This window comes from Doryrhamphus excisus, chromosome 22 (assembly GCF_030265055.1).
Source record: "Doryrhamphus excisus isolate RoL2022-K1 chromosome 22, RoL_Dexc_1.0, whole genome shotgun sequence".
In the NCBI taxonomy this organism is placed as follows: domain Eukaryota; kingdom Metazoa; phylum Chordata; class Actinopteri; order Syngnathiformes; family Syngnathidae; genus Doryrhamphus; species Doryrhamphus excisus.
Window position 1 is genome coordinate 11,518,153 of NC_080487.1, and position 21,386 is coordinate 11,539,538.

The 21,386-nt window shown below is 36.7% G+C and overlaps 1 protein-coding gene across 1 annotated transcript; it reads right to left on the minus strand.

Annotated features, from left to right (window-relative positions):
- Positions 1-6,308: 6,308 nt before the first annotated feature.
- Positions 6,309-21,166, minus strand: nhlrc2 (NHL repeat containing 2). The gene is made up of 12 exons (XM_058061712.1): positions 20,988-21,166; positions 20,486-20,638; positions 17,719-17,768; positions 16,384-16,789; positions 14,090-14,211; positions 13,874-14,003; positions 12,525-12,618; positions 12,160-12,391; positions 10,586-10,708; positions 8,890-9,099; positions 8,603-8,810; positions 6,309-6,991 (listed from the first exon to the last, which is right to left on the minus strand). Exons 1-12 carry the CDS (start codon positions 21,148-21,150, stop codon positions 6,735-6,737), a joined length of 2,148 nt encoding a protein of 715 aa, XP_057917695.1. The 5' UTR covers positions 21,151-21,166; the 3' UTR covers positions 6,309-6,734.
- Between the last annotated feature and the right edge of the window lie 220 nt (positions 21,167-21,386).

Genomic DNA, 21,386 nt, shown 5'->3' on the forward strand with positions numbered 1-21,386 from the left:
GGTTTTAGGGACATGCTGCAAAGATCCTCTATAACAAGATCATTTCGCTGGTTTTAGGGACATGCTGCAAAGATCCTATATGTAGCGAAATGATCCTGTCATAGAGGATCTTTGCAGCATGTCCCTAAAAACATGTTTTAGGGACATGCTGCAAAGATCCTCTATTACAGGATAATTTGGCTGTTTTTAGGGACATGATGCAAAGATCCTCTATGATGGGATCATTTTGCTGTTTTTAGGGACACGCTGCAAAGATCCTCTATGACGGGATAATTTTTCTGTTCTTAAGAGTTATGCTGCAAAGATCCTTTATGACAGGATCATTTTGCTGTTTTTAGGGACACGCTGCAAAGATCATAGAGGATCTTTGCAGCGTGTCCCTAAAAACAAAGATCATAGAGGATCTTTGCAGCATGTCCCAAGATCCTCTATGACAGGATCATTTTGCTTGCTGCAAAGATCCTCTATGACAGGATCATTTCACTGCATATAGGATCTTTGCAGCGTGTCCCTAAAAACAGCAAAATTATCCTGTCATAGAGGATCTTTGCAGGATGACCCTAAAACAGCAACGTGATCCCGTCATAGAGGATCTTTGCAGGAGCTGAGTCGATGAGTCGACGAGTCTAAAAACATGTTTTTAGGGACATGCTGCAAAGATCCTCTATGACAGGATCATTTTGCTGTTTTTGAGGACACGCTGCAAAGATCCTCTATGACAGGATCATTTTGCTGTTTTTGAGGACACGCTGCAAAGATCCTCTATGACAGGATCATTTTGCTGTTTTTGAGGACACGCTGCAAAGATCCTCTATGACAGGATCGTTTAGCTTTTTTGGGGGACAAAAAAGCAAAATGAATGAATGAAGTTGTAATATCACGCTACACAGCAAAGGTTGTAATGTTACCATAAAATTAGGAACCCTGCCATGTGATTGGCCACAAAAATCCATTTTTAAAGTTCTCTCTTTCCAACCAAGTACTTGAAAATAACGCCACTTAGCTTTGCCTCAACATTTAAAAGCCCTCCTTGACTTATCCGCCATGTTGGTGCTTTTTTTTATGTGCCAACTCCACGCCTTCGTGATGCCCGCAAAGTGGCGGCGAGCGTCCGCATGCATCCCACACACGATTGAGAGCAGAGGCAGGCAAGCTACACCTCGACTCAGCTCATTGCTTGACCTCTCGCTGGCAAGGTCACAGCCTGGACGTCATTCCGCAGAATGGATGCCTTCTCCTGGGAGTAACAGAAGAGGGAAAAGTGATGATGTGTTCCTTCCTGCACAAAGATTGTTTCTTAATGAGCATCTTTTCTGTCGTAAGGGAGACAAACAATGAAGCAGCTACAAAGATCCTCTATGACGGGATCATTATGCTGTATTTAGGGACACACTGCAAAGATCCTCTATGACGGGATCATTTTGCTGTTTTTAAAGACATGCTGCAAAGATCCTCTATGACGGATCATTTTGCTGTTTTTGAAGACATGCTGCAAAGATCCTCTATTACAGGATCATTTTGCTGTTTTTAGGGACACGCCGCAAAGATCCTATATGCAGCGAAATGATCCTGTCATAGAGGATCTTTGCAGCATGTCCCTAAAAACATGTTTTTATGACAGGATCATTTTGCTGTTTTTAGGGACACGCTGCAAAGATCCTCTACGACAGGATCATTTTGCTGTTTTTAGGATCATCCTGCAAAGATCCTCTATGACAGGATCATTTTGCTTTTTGGGGGGACATGCTGCAAAGATCCTCTATGACGGGATGATTTTGCTGTTTTAGGGACATGCTGCAAAGATCCTCTATGACGGATCATTTAGCTGTTTTTGAGGACATGCTGCAAAGATCCTCTATGACAGGATCAGTTTGCTGTTTTTAGGGACATGCTGCAAAGATCCTCTATGACGGGATCAGTTTGCTGTTTTTAGGGACACGCTGCAAAGATCCTCTATGACGGGATCATTTTGCTGTTTTTAGGGACATGCTGCAAAGATCCTCTATGACAGGATCATTTTGCTTTTTGGGGGGACACGCTGCAAAGATCCTCTATGACAGGATCATTTTGCTTTTTGGGGGGACATGCTGCAAAGATCCTCTATTATGGGATTATTATGCTGTTTTTAAGGACACGCTGCAAAGATCCTCTATTACAGGATCAGTTTGCTGTTTTAGGGACACGCTGCAAAGATCCTCTATGACAGGATCATTTTGCTGTTTTTAGGGACACGCTGCAAAGATCCTCTATGACGGGATCATTATGCTGTTTTTAGGGGACACGCTGCAAAGATCCTTTATGACAGGATGATTTTGCTGTTTTAGGGACATGCTGCAAAGATCCTCTATTACAGGATCACAGCTGGGATAGGCTCCAGCACCCCAGTGACACACATGAAAATGGCGGCTGCTGGAATGTAAATACATATACTGCATATATAGCTACAGTACTACAGTAAGAGTATTGTGCCACATCAACCAGACAATACACTACCAATGTATGATGCAGAATATTAACCAACTACTATGTGAGCTTGAGCGTGGTCACATGATTGTGCTCTTACGATGATAACAAAGAGAAGTACGTGCTACCAAAGCTAACAACGACACTGCTGATTTATGACGGCGGTCAGACGGGGTTAATAAAAACGTCAGAATCACGACGACTCATTTATTTTGTAGTCGTTCCAGAAAGGTTCCATGTGGGATGATGTTTTTGTGTCGTCACTAAGGGGGATGCCGTCTTCATCAGGGTTGAGTACGAGACGGGCGATATTTCATCGCAAACGATCAATAGCAATTGGAAGAGAGAAGAAGAGTACTGTTGGAAGTGGAATTAATCAATGTGTTAATCGCTTTTATTGAAAAGTATTGATACCCCAGATTGAAAGAGATGACGTTTGGCAAATGAGCGAGTCAATAATGAACTGAAAAGGGGGAGGAGCATAAACTATAGGCTTAAGGGTTCATAGGAAATAACACTGACCGACAGACATTGGCTGACAGTGTTCGATCAAAAAAAACACAATATTAGATCAAAAATACTTTATTTGTTACATTTTAAAGTGCAGCGTTGATTTGCATACACAATAGCAAAGATAACCTGGGAAAAAAACAACAACAAATCAAGCTAGTTTGGGACCTAAAAAAGGATTAGATGTAGCTTGTTGATGCTAATTAAATAAACAATGCTAAGAAGAGATTAGATTTTATTGTTATTTATTGCTAACAGTTTTGCAAGGCACTTCTGGGTCATGTGACAATGATGGGGACAATTATGTAAAAGAAAAAGTTTTATTAATATTATATTAACTATAATTTCAAAACTATTTAAATAATATATCAATTAAAATGTATTGCTTCATGAATTTACAGTTTGTACGTAGCTCCGAGCGGTAATGTTAGCTCAGATGCTAACTAAAAAGCAGTTAGCAGACAATTCTAAACAACCACTGTTAGCTGTGACGCTAACGAGTCAGCGTTTGGAGGGCACACAGTTGTGAACAATCATGTTAACACTGAGTAATAATATTAGCACAAATGCTAACTAGAGAACATCCTATTTTCAACAGTGATGTTAGCTCTGATGCTAAGTACAGAGTATTTGGTTGATACACAATTGTAGACAATAACGTTAGCATTGAGGCTAATTAGCAAGCTGTTGATTGGTAGGCTACCCCATTTTAACCGCTAGTAATGCTAGCTCTGGTGCTAACTCGAGCGCATTGGTTGGTTCGATACAGTAAAACAATAATGCTAACTCGATAGCTTTCTGTTGCTAGACAATTCTTAATAATAATGTTAGCACAGATGCTAACTAGAGAACACCCAAATGTTAAATTGTAATGTTAGCTCTGATGCTAAGTAAAAAGCATTTGGTTGATACACAATTGTAGACAGTAACGTTAGCATTGATGCTAATTAGCAATCAGTTGATTGGTAGGCTACCCCATTCTAAGCAGTAATGCTAGCTCTGGTGCTAACTTGAGCGTATTGGTTCAATACAGTAAACAATAATGCTAACTCGATAGCTTTCTGTTGCTAGACAATTCTTAATAATAACGTTAGCACAGATGCTAACTGGAGAACATTTGGGTTTACAACCAAATGTAAAATTGTAATGTTAGCTCTGATGCTAACTAGAGAGCACCCTACTCTCAACACTGATGTTAGTACAGAGTATTTGGTTGATACACAATTGTAGACAGTAACGTTAGCATTGATGCTAATTAGCAATCAGTTGATTGGTAGTCTACCCCATTCTAACCGCTAGTAATGCTAGCTCTGGTGCTAACTCGAGCACATTGGTTGGTTTGATACAGTAAACAATAATGCTAACCTCGATAGCATTCTGTTGGTAAACAATCCTGAATAATAATGTTAGCACAAATGCTAACTTGAGAACATTTGGGTTTATAACCAAATGTAAAATTGTAATGTTAGCTCTGATGCTAACTTGAGATCATTCAACTCTCAACAGTAAAGTTAGCATTGCGGTAGGCTCCCCATTCTAACCAGTAATGCTAGCTCTGGTGCTAACTCGAGCACATTGGTTGGTTTGATACAGTAAACAATAATGCTAACTCGATAGCATTCTGTGGCTAGACAATTCTGAATAATAATGTTAGCACAAATGCTAACTAGAGAACATTTGGGTTTATAACCAAATGTAAAATTGTAATGTTAGCTCTGATGCTAACTAGAGAGCATTCAACTCTCAACAGTGATGTTAGCTCTGATGCTAAGTACAGAGTTAGCATTGATGCTAATTAGCAATCAGTTGATTGGTAGGCTACCCCATTCTAACCAGTAATGCTAGCTCTGGTGCTAACTCGAGCGTATTGGTTGGTTCAATACGATAAACAATAATGCTAACACCATTTTCGGGTGCTCAAATTTGTACATACTGTTGCTTTAAGTAGTATTATATTTGTATTTGTTCAGATTACAAGGTCAAGGAATAAATACTTTGTAAATTGGGAGGACGGACTGGCCCTCTTAGTACAGTCCCGCCCTTAAAGACATTAGGTGCATAAATAAATAATAAATGATCATATCTGAAGCAGCAGGAGTCATTGTGAACAATAAATGTCAGAGAGCCTTAACAGCATTAAAGCTGTGATGTAATGGAGTGCTTTTAGATATGAAAATCAGCTTTTACACAAATGGACGACGGCATCACAAACAATGCTGACCTCATTCATCAGCCGACATGAGCCCACACGGGCTGGAGTGCACTTCTTTTTTTTTTTTTGGTTAAAAACCAAGCGCTACCGTGAAACCTCTGAAGTCGAGCGAGCTGTACTCGAGATTTACACTTTGTGAAAAATGATTTGAAATGATTTTTATTTCATTTTCCGCCAAATAGCAAGTCAGCACTTGAGGGTTTCGCTGCTTAAATGTGTCTTTATATTAAGTTCTTATTTTTACACTTGCATGATTTGTTGAAAAGTGTAAGTTGGTCATAGTTTGACCTTGGAACAGACTATTTTTTTCCCATTATTTGCTATGTGTTCAATTCAGATGGGATTGTTATAACGATAATAATAATAATAATAAAAGTAATAATTTTAATAATAATAATAATAATAATTTTTCAAATTATTTTTCAAATTATTATTATTATTATTATTATTATTATTTATAAAAAAAAAATTATAATTTTTCAAATTATTTGTAAATAATTTTTATTATTTGTTATTATTATTATTATTATCTCACATAATTAAATTATATTATGATTATAATTATGCATAATAATCATAATAACACAAAATATTATTATTATTATACTTATGCATAATCATAATAATAAAATTATGATTATAGTATGCATAATTCTAATAATAATAATAACAATATTTTGTGTTATTATGATTATTATGCATAATAATAATATAATTATTATTATTATAATTATGTGAGCTAATGCATAATAATCATAATAATAAAATATTGTTATTATTATAATTATGCATAATCATAATCACAAAATATTATGATTATATTATGTATAAATATAATAATAATAATAATAATAATTGTTATTATTATGATTATATTATGCATAATTATAATAATAATATAATAATTATGTGAGATAATCACAATAATAATAATAGTATTTTATTATTATGATTATGATTATTATCTCACATAATTATAATATATTATTATTACAATTATGCATAATATAATCATAATAATTATTGTTGTTATTATGCATAATTGTAATAATTATAACAATATGTTATTATTATTATTATTATTATGCATAATTATAATAATAATATATTATAATTATGTGAGATAATAAGAATACTATTTTTATTATTATGATTATTATGATTATTATTCAATCCGAAGATAGCTGGGATGTACCCCGCCTCCCGCCCTGAAAACAGCTGGGATAGGCTCCAGCACCCCCGCAACCCTCGTGAGGATAAGCGGTAGAAAATGAATGAATGATTCAACCTGAGAGGTTCCTAATGTGTATTATTTATGGAAGAGCGATGGTGTCCAAAGTGCAGCCCATGAGCCATTTTTGTTCATTGTAAAAAATAAAATATATTCATAATTAATAAGATATTACTAGATATGACCCTAATCCGCTTTGTCAGCTGTTTTGTCCAGATAGCTTAGCATGTACTAAACAACGTGGGATCAATTCTAGCATCTTTAATGTACAAAATTGAGCAAAATTTGGTGTAAAAAAAAAAAGTGAGCACTCCCGTTTTAGAAGGAATGAGTTAACGCAATATTGACCTCGCCCACGGCCGCCGTGAGACTTATCTCAAGAGGTTGGAAGAAAGACGCCGCTCTCATGGTGCACGCCGACCCCACCGCCGTGCAGAAGTACACCCAGACGCTCAGCTTGAGACCCACTTGGAGTTTCTTTGGAACTTCCGGAAGTTTGGCGGAGATGCTAAGTGGCTTTGACAGATCGGTGATGTCGCCGCTGACGACCTGACCGTCCAGCAGCCACTCGTCACCTGTGGGCAAACAGGAAGTGACTTATGAGACAATGGAGTGATGTTGAACCGTGACGCATCGACTCTACAACGAAAGCGCTGATGAACGAGGTTGATTTCTACCTCGGTGTCCCGGGAGAGACGCAATTCAGCTCTGGCTTTGCGATTCCGTTCAAATTCCCGCCGTAGCGCGATTCCATCAGCTTAAGTCCAGACCGAGCAGGAGTCGGAGCGCAGCGGCTCACGTAACATAAGCCTGGGAGCTAATTATGTCCGAGCGAGACTCGGCCACACTCTTATCAGAAACCTTTCCGAAAATAGCGGGTTGATAGTGCCAACGAAAATGTTCCAAAATTAATGAGAGGACCGTTTATTTAAAAATTAAATTAAATTAAATTAAATTAAATTAAATTAAATTAAATTAAATTAAATTAAATTAAATTAAATTAAATTAAATTAAATTAAATTAAATTAAATTAAATTAAATTAAATTAAATTAAATTAAATTAAATTAAATTAAATTAAATTAAATTAAATTAAATTAAATTAAATACAAAGTATTTGGTTGGTACACGATTGTAGACAATAACATTAGCATTGATGCTAATTAGCAAGCAGTTGATTGGTAGGCTACCCCATTCTAACCGCTAGTAATGCTAGTTCTGGCGCTGACTCGAGCACATCGGTTGGTTCGATACGGTAAACAATAATGCTAACTCGATAGCATTCTGTTGTTAGCTCTGATGCTAACTTGAGATCATTTAACTCTCAACAGTGATGTTAGCTCTGATGCAAAGTATAAAGCATTTGGTTGCTACACAATTGTAGACAGTAACGTTAGCATTGATGCTAATTAGCAAGCAGTTGATTGGTAGGCTACCCCATTTTAACCGCTAGTAATGCTAGCTCTGGTGCTAACTCAAGCACATTGGTTGGTTCGATATAGTAAACAATAATACTAACTCGATAGCTATTGTAAATTAAATTAAATTAAATTAAATACAAAGTATTTGGTTGGTACACGATTGTGAACAATAACGTTAGCATTGACGCTAATTAGCAATCAGTTGATTGGTAGGGTACCCCATTCTAAGCAGTAATGCTAGCTCTGGTGCTAACTCGAGCCCACTGGTTGGTTCAATATAGTAAACAATAATGCTAACTTGAGAGCTATAGATATAGCTATAAAATTAAAATTAAAATTAAAATTAAAATTAAAATTAAAATTAAAATTAAAATTAAAATTAAAATTAAAATTAAAATTAAAATTAAAATTAAAATTAAAATTAAAATTAAAATTAAAATTAAAATTAAAATTAAAATTAAAATTAAAATTAAAATTAAATCAATTATTCTCCTCTCTTGTAGAGAAGTATTGGATGACATTTTTAGCTAATTGGTTATTTTTAGCCTTATGCATTATTTTAGCTGTTTGAAGATGAACTATATCAGCAAGTTGAAGTATTTGTGATTTTAGAAATAAGGACTTAGTATGTTCTCTGGAGGCGGCATTATGAATTATCCTTACTGGCCTTTTTTTGCAGTACATTTAGCCAGTGAAGATTACTTTTATAGTTATTAGCCCATATTTCCACACAATAAGTGTAAGATATGGTATGGTATGTGACTTACCTTCAGCCGAGACAGCCCAGCAGCTCGGTGCCTCCTTTGTGAGTTTGGCTCCTTCCGGTAGAGACAACGTGAGTGACACGGTGAGGGTCTGCCCCGCGCTAATTGATTGTAGCGGCATGTCTATCAAAGCAGCTCCTTTGGGCAGCTTGGGGGCTTTTGCTGCAGTTTTGGGTTTCGGTGCGTCTGTGTAGTCTCCAGAAATAGGCAACTGAGAGGGAAGAAGATGCTAAGGTTGAAAAGGAGGTTCTGGTGACGTGAAAATAGATGATGAATATAAGATGTGTCACCAGCGATACGGTGTTGGAGTGGAGGTCCAGCACTTTGATGATGTGGTTGTTGGTGTCGGCCACGTAGAGCAGCTTCCCACCGGCCCCCACGCAGATTCCGCCTGGTTCATTGAAGCTGGAATTGCTGAACTCAGGACCAAGAGTGTTTCCAGCTTCTCCTGTCCCGGCTAAGGTGCTGCACTGCTTTGTCTTTGGATCCACAACCTTAACCTGCACACACACACACACATACACACAATAGTGCAGGGGTGGGCAAACTACGGCCCGGGGGCCACATCCGGCCCGCCAAGTGTTTCAATATGGCCCGCCTGTTTTTTTCAAAATATTTCATTTGAACTCAACATAAAACCTGGAATCGTGGCTTGGGCCAATTTTTTGACGGTTGAGGTAGCTGCTTTATCAATTTCGTTATTTGATGTGGTCTGTTACAAAATGCTCCTGTAAAAAGGGACACAAGCACATAATAATAATAATAATAATAAGAAGAAGAACAAGAAGAAGAAGAACAAGAAGAAGAAGAAGAAGAACAAGAAGAAGAAGAAGAAGAAGAAGAACAAGAAGAAGAAGAACAAGAAGAAGAAGAACAAGAAGAACAAGAACAAGAAGAACAAGAAGAACAAGAAGAACAAGAAGAACAAGAACAAGAAGAAGAACAAGAACAAGAAGAAGAAGAACAAGAAGAAGAAGAACAAGAAGAAGAAGAAGAACAAGAAGAAGAAGAACAAGAAGAAGAAGAACAAGAACAAGAAGAAGAAGAAGAACAAGAAGAAGAAGAAGAAGAACAAGAAGAAGAAGAACAAGAAGAAGAAGAACAAGAAGAAGAACAAGAACAAGAAGAAGAACAAGAAGAACAAGAACAAGAAGAATGTTGTCAATAATGATGATAATACTACTATTATATTAATATTGTTGTTAATAATATTAATATAATAATGGTAGTAATATTACAAAATACTCCTGGAAAAAGGAGCACAAACACAATAATAGTAATACAAATAATGATAATAATACTACTATTATATTAATATTGTTGTTAATATTAATATAATAATGGTAGTAATATTATTATTATAACAAAATAATAATATAATAACATTACTATAACTAATAATAATAATAATTCTAATAAAAATAACAATAATAATAATAATAATATATTGTAATAATATAATGTCAATAATGATAATAATACTACTATTATATTAATATTGTTGTTAATAATATTAATATAATAATGGTAGTAATATTACAAAATACTCCTGGAAAAAGGAGCACAAACACAATAATAGTAATACAAATAATGATAATAATACTACTATTATATTAATATTGTTGTTAATAATATTAATATAATAATGGTAGTAATATTATTATTATAACAAAATAATAATATAATAACATTACTAATAATAATAATAATTCTAATAAAAATAACAATAATAATAATAATAATACATTGAGAAACACACTTTACATCAAATAAATGATTTCAAAGTTCACATATAGCAGATTGCATGACACTTTTACATGTAAAATATGTGTAAAAATATAGGTGTAAAAATGGACTGTTACGTGTAAAATACTACATAATCCCCCCCCGTCAATTTTGTTAAATTAAGTCAAAAAGTTTGCCCACCCCTGCAATAGTGCCATAAATGGCTGAAATCACAAACAAGCCATCTTCTCACTAACTCACCTTGTGGTTGTAGGAGTCGACCACATACAGCAAACTCTCCTCCCGAGACCAGGCCACTCCGAGTGGATGCTGCAGCTTGGCGTCCACCCCCTTCCCATCCACATCTCCAAAAGCAAATAGATTCTGGTTTAAAATGAGAAAATAAATAAATGTGACACATTTTAAATGATACATCATTCTATTTATGATATGGATCATTTTCATATTATAGCGGAGAACATGAAAAATCCCACTTATCAAAAAGTCTTTTTTTTTATAGAGGAAGAGATTGCTTCACATCACATAATACATAATTATAACTTAATATCAAACAAGTAATTTGCATCGGAACTGAAATAGGAACGCCATTCACTGAATGTCACCAGTAACAAAAGTTAATTTTGTTACATGACAGAATATTCCATAAATCACCACATTTTGCTCGAGGGATAAGATTTGATTTAGGAAGTGTTACATCATCTTGACGCTAAATAAAAAGGTCAAAAAAACAAAAAAAAAAGCGGCGTAAAACAACAAAAATGCATGACATAATAACCTTCCATAATGGTATTATACAACTACAGTAAACCTCGGATATTAATTCATTCATTTTCTACCGCTTTTTCCTCACGAGGGTCGCGGGGGTGCTGGAGCCTATCCCAGCTGTCTTCGGGCGAGAGGCGGGGTACACCCTGGACTGGTCGCCAGCCAATCACAGGGCACATATAGACAAACAACCATTCATGCCATGCATGTGTGGGTTTTCTCCGGGTACTCCGGTTTCCTCCCACATTCCAAAAACATGCTAGGTTAATTAGCGACTCCAAATTGTCCATAGGTATGAATGTGAGTGTGAATGGTTGTTTGTCTATATGTGCCCTGTGATTGGCTGGCTGGCCACCAGTCCAGGGTGTACCCCGCCTCTTGCCCCGAAGACAGCTGGGATAGGCTCCAGCACCGACCGCTAGCCTTGTGAGGATAAGCGGTAGAAAATGAATGATTGAATGGTTAGCACGCAGGAATCACAGCTTGGAGACCCGAGTTCAATTCCACTCTCGGCCATCTCTGTGTGGAGTTTGCATGTTCTCCCCGTGCATGCGTGGGATTTCTCCGGGTACTCCGGTTTCCTCCCACATTCCAAAAACATTCCAAAACACAGCTGGGATAGGCTCCAGCACCCCTGTGACACTCACAAAAACGAATGAATGAATGAATAAAAATGGCTGCTGCAATGTAAATACATATACTGCATATATAGCTACAGTACTACAGTAAGAGTATTGTGCCGCATCAACCAGACAATACACTACCAATGTATGATGCAGAATATTAACCAACTACTATGCAAGCTCAAAAGACTCAGTAAGTGGTATGAATGTGAGTGTGAATGGTTGTTTGTCTATATGTGCCCTGTGATTGGCTGGCCACCAGTTCGGGGTGTACCCCGCCTCCCGCCCCGAAGACAGCTGGGATAGGCTCCAGAAATGTGTGCAATAGAAGAGTTATTAACTTATATATTTGTGTATATAGTTCTTATCTACCACCGTGCAGCTACATAAGGTCAGGTGACTAAAGTATTCAAACCCGGCACCCACCAGGGGGTCTCTCTCGCCACCGACGAGCAGCTTGACCGCACCGTCCTTCAGCGCTAGCGTGCGCACGGTGCTGCTTTCACTGTCGGCCACAAAGAGGCAGCTCCAGGGCTCCTCCGGGGCCACAGCCAGGCCCGACGGTTGGGCGAAGCCGGCCTTGTGCGGGTAGGCGTTGTTGCGGTTCTCCTCGCTGCCGCTACCCGCCCATCGCACGCACGTACCAGCCTTGGAGTCGCTGTAAAAAACACTTGGATGAGTTCGGTGTAGAGGAACTTGAGCACATACTTTTATTTATTTATGATTTTATTTGTTTATTAAGGACTTAATTATGTAGTTTTTTTTTATAATCATGGCCTGGTTGCTCTCACCTTCCTTTGGGTAGTTTGCCATCTGCTAGGAACAAAGCCCAAATCTGGTGGGTTCCTGCCATCGCCACCCACAGCACGTTGTCCTCTACACCACCTATACACACACACACACACACACAACCAGAAAAAGTTTGTCACCCCATCCGGCTTGTCCTCCATGTCCCCTTCAATGACACCGTCTCTAACATTTATGCCAAAATATACAAGAGTTGATTTTAATCCTTGTATAGGTACAAAAACTGCTATGACATCATCATATTCAAAACGCAAAACTGCACGATGGACAAGTGGTTAGCGTGCAGGCCTCGCAGCTAGGAGACCCGAGTTCGATTCCACCCTCGGCCATCTCTGTGTGGAGTTTGCATGTTCTCCCCGTGCATGCGTGGGTTTTCTCCGGGTACTCCAGTTTCCTCCCACATTCCAAAATCATGCTAGGTTATTTTAATAATATTTAAAAAATCAGCAAATTAGATTTTTATTTGTTTTTTTTAATACATATTTTGTATTAATGGAAATTTTAAATTGATGGATTCATGGAAAATAAGTTATTTGTGGTCATTAAAAAATATATTTTACTAAATAAAACTAAAAAAAACGAATTATATTTTTATTAGTTTTTTAAATACATATTTTAGTATTAATGGCAAAATTTGAATTAATGGATTCATGGAAAATAAGTTATTTGTGGTCATTAAAAAAACATATTTTACTAAATAAAACTAAAAAAAATCTAATTATATTTTTATTTGTTTTTTTTAATAAATATTTTGTATTAATGGAAAAATTGAATTAATGGATTCATGGAAAATAAGTTATTTGTGGTCATTAAAAAAACATATTTTACTAAATAAAACTAAAAAAACTAATTATATTTTTATTAGTTTTTTTTAAATAAATATTTTGTATTAATGGAAAATGTGAATGAATGGATTCATGGAAAATAAGTTATTTGTGGTTATTTAAACCAAACATTAAATTAAATTGCGGCTGAAATTGAGGCCTCACAGCTAAGAGACTGGAGTTCGATTCCTTCCCTTCAGCAAATAAATCACCTCCATCCAACCCTGTCGTCTACTCGTTCCTGATCCTATCCATCCTGGTCACTCCCAATGAGAACATTCCAAAAACATGCTAGGTTAATTAGCGACTCCAAATTGTCCATAGGTATGAATGTGAGTGTGAATGGTTGTTTGTCTATATGTGCCCTGTGATTGGCTGGCCACCAGTCCAGGGTGTACCCCGCCTCTCGCCTGAAGACAGCTGGGATAGGCTCCAGCACCCCCGCGACCCTCGTGAGGATAAGCGGTAGAAAACGAATGAATGTATTAATTTCAGGTTGGAGGACTCACCAGCAGAGCCAAGTGTCACATCCCAAGGAGAGCTGATTGGCTGTTGATCTCCCATAGCCCCGCCTGCTTTGTCCGTGCCTTGGATGCCGAGGCCAGCTAGCGTGCTGACCCGCCCCTCCAATAGGTCGATCTAGTTTGATAGATACACGAACATTAGCTGGTAGACAAAAGCACTTATAGAAAAATAATCATAGAATCCAGTTTCGGTGCAGAGACCTTTCGGATTAGGTGGTTCTCAGTGTCGGCCACGTACACCACATCGTTCTTCATGGCGACACCCTGAGGGGCGTTGAAGGACGCTTCGGAGAAGGTGCCATCTTGCCGTCCACTTTCAGGTCCTGCACACAAAAAACTTTTATCCTCACTCATTTGTCCTTATGAGTAGAAAAAAAGTAGCAAAAAAGTAGCAAAAAAAAAACCCAATAAATTTTAAATCAAAACCCAACAGTGGAGACCAGGGTTCAATTCCAATCTCGGCGATCTCTGTGTGGAGTTTACATGTTCTCCCCGTGTATGTGTGGGTTTTCTCCGGGTATTCCGGTTTCCTCCCACATTCCAAAAACATGCTAGGTTAATTAGCGACTCCCAATTGTCCATAGGTATGAATGTGAGTGTGAATGGTTGTTTGTCTATATGTGCCCTGTGATTGGCTGGCCACCAGTCCAGGATGTACCCCGCCTCTCGCCTGAAGAAGACAGCTGGGATAGGCTCCAGCACCCCGGTGACACACTAATAAAAATGGCTGCTGGAATGTAAATACATATACTGCATATATAGCTACAGTACTACAGTAAGAGTATTGTGCCACATCAACCAGACAATACACTACCAATGTATGATGCAGAATATTAACCAACTACTATGCAAGCTCAAAAGACTCAGTAAGTGGTATGAATGTGAGTGTGAATGGTTGTTTGTCTATATGTGCCCTGTGATTGGCTGGCCACCAGTCCAGGGTGTACCCCGTCTCTTGCCCGAAGACAGCTGGGATAGGCTCCAGCATGAATGAATGAAAAACCCAGCAGTACAACCTGAAATCTTAACAAAAATGTTAAAAAAAATAAATACACGCGAGTTCAAAATGACATTTTCAGTTTAGTGCAAACCTGCCAACATGTACAAATTTATAGTACTCAAAGTGCAATTTGACTCTTCTTTCAGTTTCAAGTACAGTCTGAACATTTCTGCCCCATGGGGGGAGCATGACAGAAAATAATGAAGCATCGCTGACATATAGCAATGCTATATAAATGTTTTAAAAACGTCACAAAATGTCCCAAGCACCTCCAAATTAAAACTAAAAAAAAAACTAAAATCTGTGTGACGATGAAGTAAACCAAACACCAAAAAGTCCAACTCTACTTGTGTTTGCTTTAAAAAAAAAAAAACAAACACAATCCATTGAATGAGCAAAGCTTACAGAAATAATAAAAAAAAAATCCCATTGGGCATTTTTGTCTTCGTAATGGAGGTCAGTGCCAGTTCCCAGCGTGTACACGGCCAGGACGCCGCCAACTTTGTACGTTGGTCTGGGAACAGCATGTGGCTCCTCTGAGGCTTTTTGAAGCTTGGGAATGAGCTAAAAATATCTATAACGTCCTGTTTTTTTTATGACACAGTCAAAGTGCTCAGTTTGAAGGGCTCTGCAGAATGTAGGGCAGGGGTCTCAAACATGCGGCCCGCGGGCCAAATGTGGCCGCAGGATACTAGTTTGAGGCCCTCCGACTTGATATGAAAGTTTAATGTTTGATATGGATGCTGTATGGTATCATGTACCCAGAAAAAATTGTTATTACGTTTGATTCATGTTCATGTTAAAGGTTAAATAACTGTTAATAGTTATCCTCCCTATCCGTGTGGAAGTGGTAAGTTTTTGGCTATTTAAGTTGAAAGGAAATAACTTGAAAGCTACCGTTTAGGTCGCTAGCTCTCTAGTTTGCGAGTTAGCATGTGTCTCAAGACCCTGCAGTTGCGCAATATGTTGTAAATAATAAAAGTATAAATGTGACTATAGTCGTGTTTTGTCATGTCTACGGGGCTCTAATAATGCTTTGTTCATTTTAATGTGAAAAAAATTATTTGTCTACCCACCAACTATATGTGGTTTCTTAAGTTTTTATTATTTGCCCTTTTATTATTATTATTATTTATTTATTTATTATTATTATTATATTTATTTTATTCTTTTATTTATTTTATTTTATTACTGCTTGATTGATTTTCTTTATTCTTGATTTGTTTATTTATTTTTCATCTTATTTTGTGTAGAAAAATAAAAAGTAAGATATTTGAGAACAGTGGAATGTTTTATCAGAACTTTTCTTGTAGAAAATTGGAACCAAAGCAAAGTTTTTAAAAAAAAATTGTTTTTAATAAATGCGTTTTTTTTTGTTTTTTTGGAAAACCTGATGCGGCCCAGTCTCACCCAGACCCGAGCTCCAGTGGCCCCCAAGTAAACTGAGTTTGAGACCCCTGACGTAGAGTGTTAGATGAATACTAGCACGTCTTACCGCCAATGATGTGTAAAAGCTGACCAGTAGGGGACGCCACCACAATTCGGTGATGCCCCGTGTCAGCGATGGCCAACCTGTTGCTGCCATGGTCCATGCAGACCTTCCCGGGGAAGGACAGGATGCTGGGAGGTAGAGAATCCCGGTACAGCGTGACCCCAACCGGGTGCGCCTCCAGCAGCTTTTTCTCCTGGTAGTAACGGAGGCTCAATTCGGTGAAAAGTGTCAAAGTGTCGCGGTGGCCTTCGCCCACCAAGGAGAAGAGCAGGTTGCCACGGGGTCCCACCAGCACCAGCGTGGGCCAGCACGAGACCTCCAGCCGGTGCCAGAGATGCGCTTCGCCGTCATTCACCACCGGGTGGCAGATGTTGTAACGAAGAACGGCGCTTCGGACGTTGTCCAGAACCTGAGAGGAGTACGCAATAACTTGAGTCAGAACTGCAGATGGTGGAAACTGGCGGGTCGTACCATTCTGTGTAATGCATGACAGCAATTATTTTTAGTGTGGAATTTAGATATCTTATTATTTTTATATTGTTTTAACTAAAAAAGGTCCGAAGTAAAAAATAATAATAAATAAAAATAATTAAAAAAATGAAATAAAATTAATTATAATAATATTAATAATAATATAATAATTATTATATTATATTATAATATATATGTTATTAATTATATATTTATATTATTTATTATTTATATTATTATAATATAATATATATTATATATATTATTAATATAATTATATACATAAATAATGAAAATAAGTCTGAAAAACTCATTATTTTTTATTATTACAAATAATTTTATTCAACACACAGTATATTATTAAAATAAATATGTATTAAAATCCAATATTAATATTATTCTAATAATAATAATGTGGCTAGCGTCCACTTTCGTGTTATTATTTTTATATTGTTTTAACTAAAAAAATTAAAAATTTAAATGAAATAAAATAAAAATAATAAAAAAATATAATAAAAATGAATAAATATTAAATATATGATTATATTATAATATTAATAATATAATTATAATTATATTATTATAATATATATTATATCATATAATATATATATTATTAATTAATTATATATTATAATATATTATATATTTGTATTATTTATATTATTATAATATATTATATATATTATCAATTATATATTATTATTATATATAAATAATGAAAATAAGTCTGAAACTCATTATTTTTTTATTATTACAAATAATAATTTTATTCAACATACATTATATTATTAAAATAAATATGTATTAAAATCCAATATTAATATTATTCTAATAATAATAATAATGTGGCTAGCGTTCACTTACCTTTTCATTAGGAAATTTGGCTGAATGTACCCCAACAATGACAAGTCCATCTGAGAGAAAAAATTCCAAAAAAAAAAAATAAGGATGCTTTAGTCATCTTCCAGGATGTCAAATCTAAATACTTCCACATCTTAATTTCTTAAAAACTGCTGAAAATACCACATAAAAACATTCTTCTCACTCATGACTTACATGAATACCTAGTCTGATGGTGTCAGTCACATCCTTTCAGTCAATTAAGGTCAACCACTCCACTCCAGGCATGAATGTCACGATGTGTGTGTTTTTAATAGAGGTGGTGACACCATTAAGCAACCAAATGAACCTGATAACCTTTTGTGAAAAGGGAGCCATGAGTTGAGGATTATGTAACAACACGAGCCAATAAACAGCACTCTATCGCTATGGCTGTTAACTATTAGTGGGAAGAACACCAATGTTGCCGCTTATACCGCCTTAACTTTAAATTATTTTAAGTTATTTATATTATTATATATTATTTATATAACAAGAAATTATTTGAGGTCATCTATCTATTCTTATTTATTATTATACGGGTGCCAGGCAACGACATTTCGTTGGCAATTTCACTGCTGTGTTTTTGTGCAATGACAATAAAGAAAGTCTATCTATTTATCTAAAAAAAACCAAAAACTTTAGGTTCCTCTATATAGTTAATTTTTCATGTCTTTTTAAAAAAATAATAACTCCCCTTATTCTGGTAAGACAACCTCAGAAAAACCTCAGAATTTTTTTTTTTTTTTAAACAACCTAAATTGTATTATGGAAAGCAGGAAGTGAACAAATGTAATTGTTACTGATTGTAAAAGTACCAGATTTAATAACATTTAATAAGGTCGTGGGGGTGCTGGAGCCTATCCCAGCTGTCTTCTTCATGCGAGAGGCGGGGTACACCCTGGACTGGTGGCCAGCCAGCCAATCACAGGGCACATATAGACAAACAACCATTCACACTCACATTCATACCTATGGACAATTTGGGAGTCGCTAATTAACCTAGCATGTTTTTGGAATGTGGGAGGAAACCGGAGTACCTGGAGAAAACCCATGCAAACTCCACACAGAGATAGCCGAGGGTGGGATTGAACTCGGGTATTCTAGCTGTGAGGTCTGCGTGCTAACCACTCGTCCACCGTGCAGCTCATGTTGTGTAAATGAGTAATATTATTATAATGATATTGTAAGTACATTACTGTATAATGTATGCCTGCAAAAAAAATTTGTGTGTTTAATAACTCTTATTTGTGGTTTTTCGTCATTTGTGGGGGGGTCTTTGAACACAACTCCTCTATCTACGGCATATAAATGTTTTTATGACGCCTGCAACTGCAAAATATGTTCTCCACATGGTTAAAACGGGGGTCAAAAAGACCAAATCGGTTAAGAGGAGTGTCGCCATTTATGCAAATCTCCTTCCCAAGGTAAGCCGAGGGTTGAATAGACACTAAATGAGCATCTTCCTCCACTATTAAACCTCAATGGTACCAACACAAACAAGCTTCCGGCTTCAAAAAGTGTAACCACACATTGGAATGATAATGGGTGAACAGTGTGAGTGACTGACTAGATAGAATGTACCCATAGCCGTGCCAAAGATAAGGCCGCTATGACAATGTGCAGTGACACCGTGGTGTGTATGTGTATTTCCTGTACGTGGGTAGCCGCCATCTTTTCGTTTGGCATGCATTTCAAGCTCGGACATATTTTTAGTTAGCACAGATAAAGTTCAACGTCACTGGGGTGAATCGTATCAAGGTGGAATAACCATTAGGCAAACTCAGGTAATATCGCATGGAGCAAACATGTCATAAACACTCATATATTGATATATAAACTAACATAGTTTGTGGAAATGTTTATGTTATATACCAGGGGTCTCAAACACGCGGCCCGCGGGCCAAATGTGGCCCACAGGACACTAGTTTGAGGCCCCCGCCTTGATATGAAAGTTTAATATTAGTGCGGCCCGCGCAAAAATTATTATGTTTGATTAATGTTTATGTTAAAGGTTAAATAACTGTTAATAGTTATCCTCCCTATCCGTGTGGAAGTGGTAAGTTTTTGGCTTTTTAAGTTTAAAGGAAATAACTTGAAGGCTACCGTTTAGGTCGCTAGCGCTCCAGTTTGTGAGTTAGCATGTGTCTCAAGACCCTGCAGTTGCGCAATATGTTGTAAATAAAAACTGTTCATAGTTATCCTCCCTATCCATGTGGAAGTGGTAAGTTTTTGGCTATTTAAGTTTAAAGGAAATAACTTGAAGGCTACCGTTTAGGTTGCTAGCGCTCTAGTTTGCGAGTTAGCATGTGTCTCAAGACCCTGCAGTTGCGCAATAGGTTGTAAATAAAAAAAAAAGAGTATAAATGTGACTATAGTCGTGTTTTGTCATGTCTACAGGGCTCTAATAATGCTTAAAAAAATAATTTGTCTACCCACCAACTATATGTGGTTTCTTAAGTTTTTATTATTTGCCGTTTTATTATTATTATTATAATTAAAATAAATTAAGATTGATTGATTTTCTGTATTCTTGATTTGTTTATTTATTTTCATCTTATTTTGTGCAGAAAAATAAAAATCGGAACCAAAGCACTGAAAAGTTTGTATATTTTTCTGTTTTTAATAAATGCGTTTTTTTTTTTTTTGGAAAACCTGATGCGGCCCAGCCTTGCCCAGACCCTAGCTCCAGTGGCCCCCAGGTAAATTGAGTTTGAGACCCCTGTTATATACTATACAGGTGGTACTGTACCTTGAATGGAGTGCTTCTGCTCAAGGTGGTGAAGGTCCGGCAAGATGTGCATGCAGTTGATGCAGCAGTAAGTGAAGAAGTCCAACAGCACCACTTTACCTGCCAGCTCCTTTTTGAAAGACAGTGGGCCCTTCGTGTTTAGCCATTCCAGACCTACAAGAAGGATTGTTTTTTTGTAATTGTTTTAATGGCACCTCCATAGTTGGAGGCTTCATCGCCACACGAGCACCATCTAATGGTTTCTTGAGGTACTGCCACACAGTTTATGCATACAGATAAAACAGTTCACCGTATTATTAGTAAACAAAATGTTTATATGTTGCTGGCACGTAGCAGCAAAACAAAACGGTAAATTAAATTGTAAGATATATAAGAAAACATAACTTAGTTACAATGGAATCCTATATACATATCTGTACATACACACTAAACATGTCTGGTCTTGTTCATGCACGTAACTTCTAGCTAAGCTAAGTGCGTGTCAGATTAAATAGCAGCTAACCTGTCTCAAAGTCGCGTATCTTGAGGTCCTCCCTCTCGTCTATTTTGCTTAAATACTCGTAGACCAGCTTCTCCTTCTCCTCTTGTGTTGCTGTGTCTTCTAAAGCGCAGTCGAGCTGACTTTGAATTGGAAACAGGTTGGACAAACTGCACTCAGAAGCCATGTTTAGGGAAGACAGCTTGTTGAGTAAACCCATCATGTAGGTTCGCAGTGTTGGTTTCGACAAAGTACTAGTACTTCGATTAAAAATATAATAATTATGACTATAAATATGATTCTGAATATTTTAAAGCGCGGTTACTTTTATATTTTGTGTTTGACTGTGGAGTTGTTTAATAAATTAGGACGCACGATTATTGGAAAGTGCTGTCGCGTTTCAAGCAGTGTATTTACTTAAAG

Bases quoted from the DNA above. Each gene is read 5' to 3' on its own strand.
- nhlrc2 (XM_058061712.1), bottom strand. From the start codon at position 21,150: ATGGCTTCTGAGTGCAGTTTGTCCAACCTGTTTCCAATTCAAAGTCAG. The intron at 16,790-17,718 runs GTAAGTGAACGC...TACTCCTCTCAG, and splicing joins CCAAATTTCCTAATGAAAAG to GTTCTGGACAACGTCCGAAG. The intron at 9,100-10,585 runs GTGAGTTAGTGA...GTGTGTGTGCAG, and splicing joins TCGACTCCTACAACCACAAG to GTTAAGGTTGTGGATCCAAA.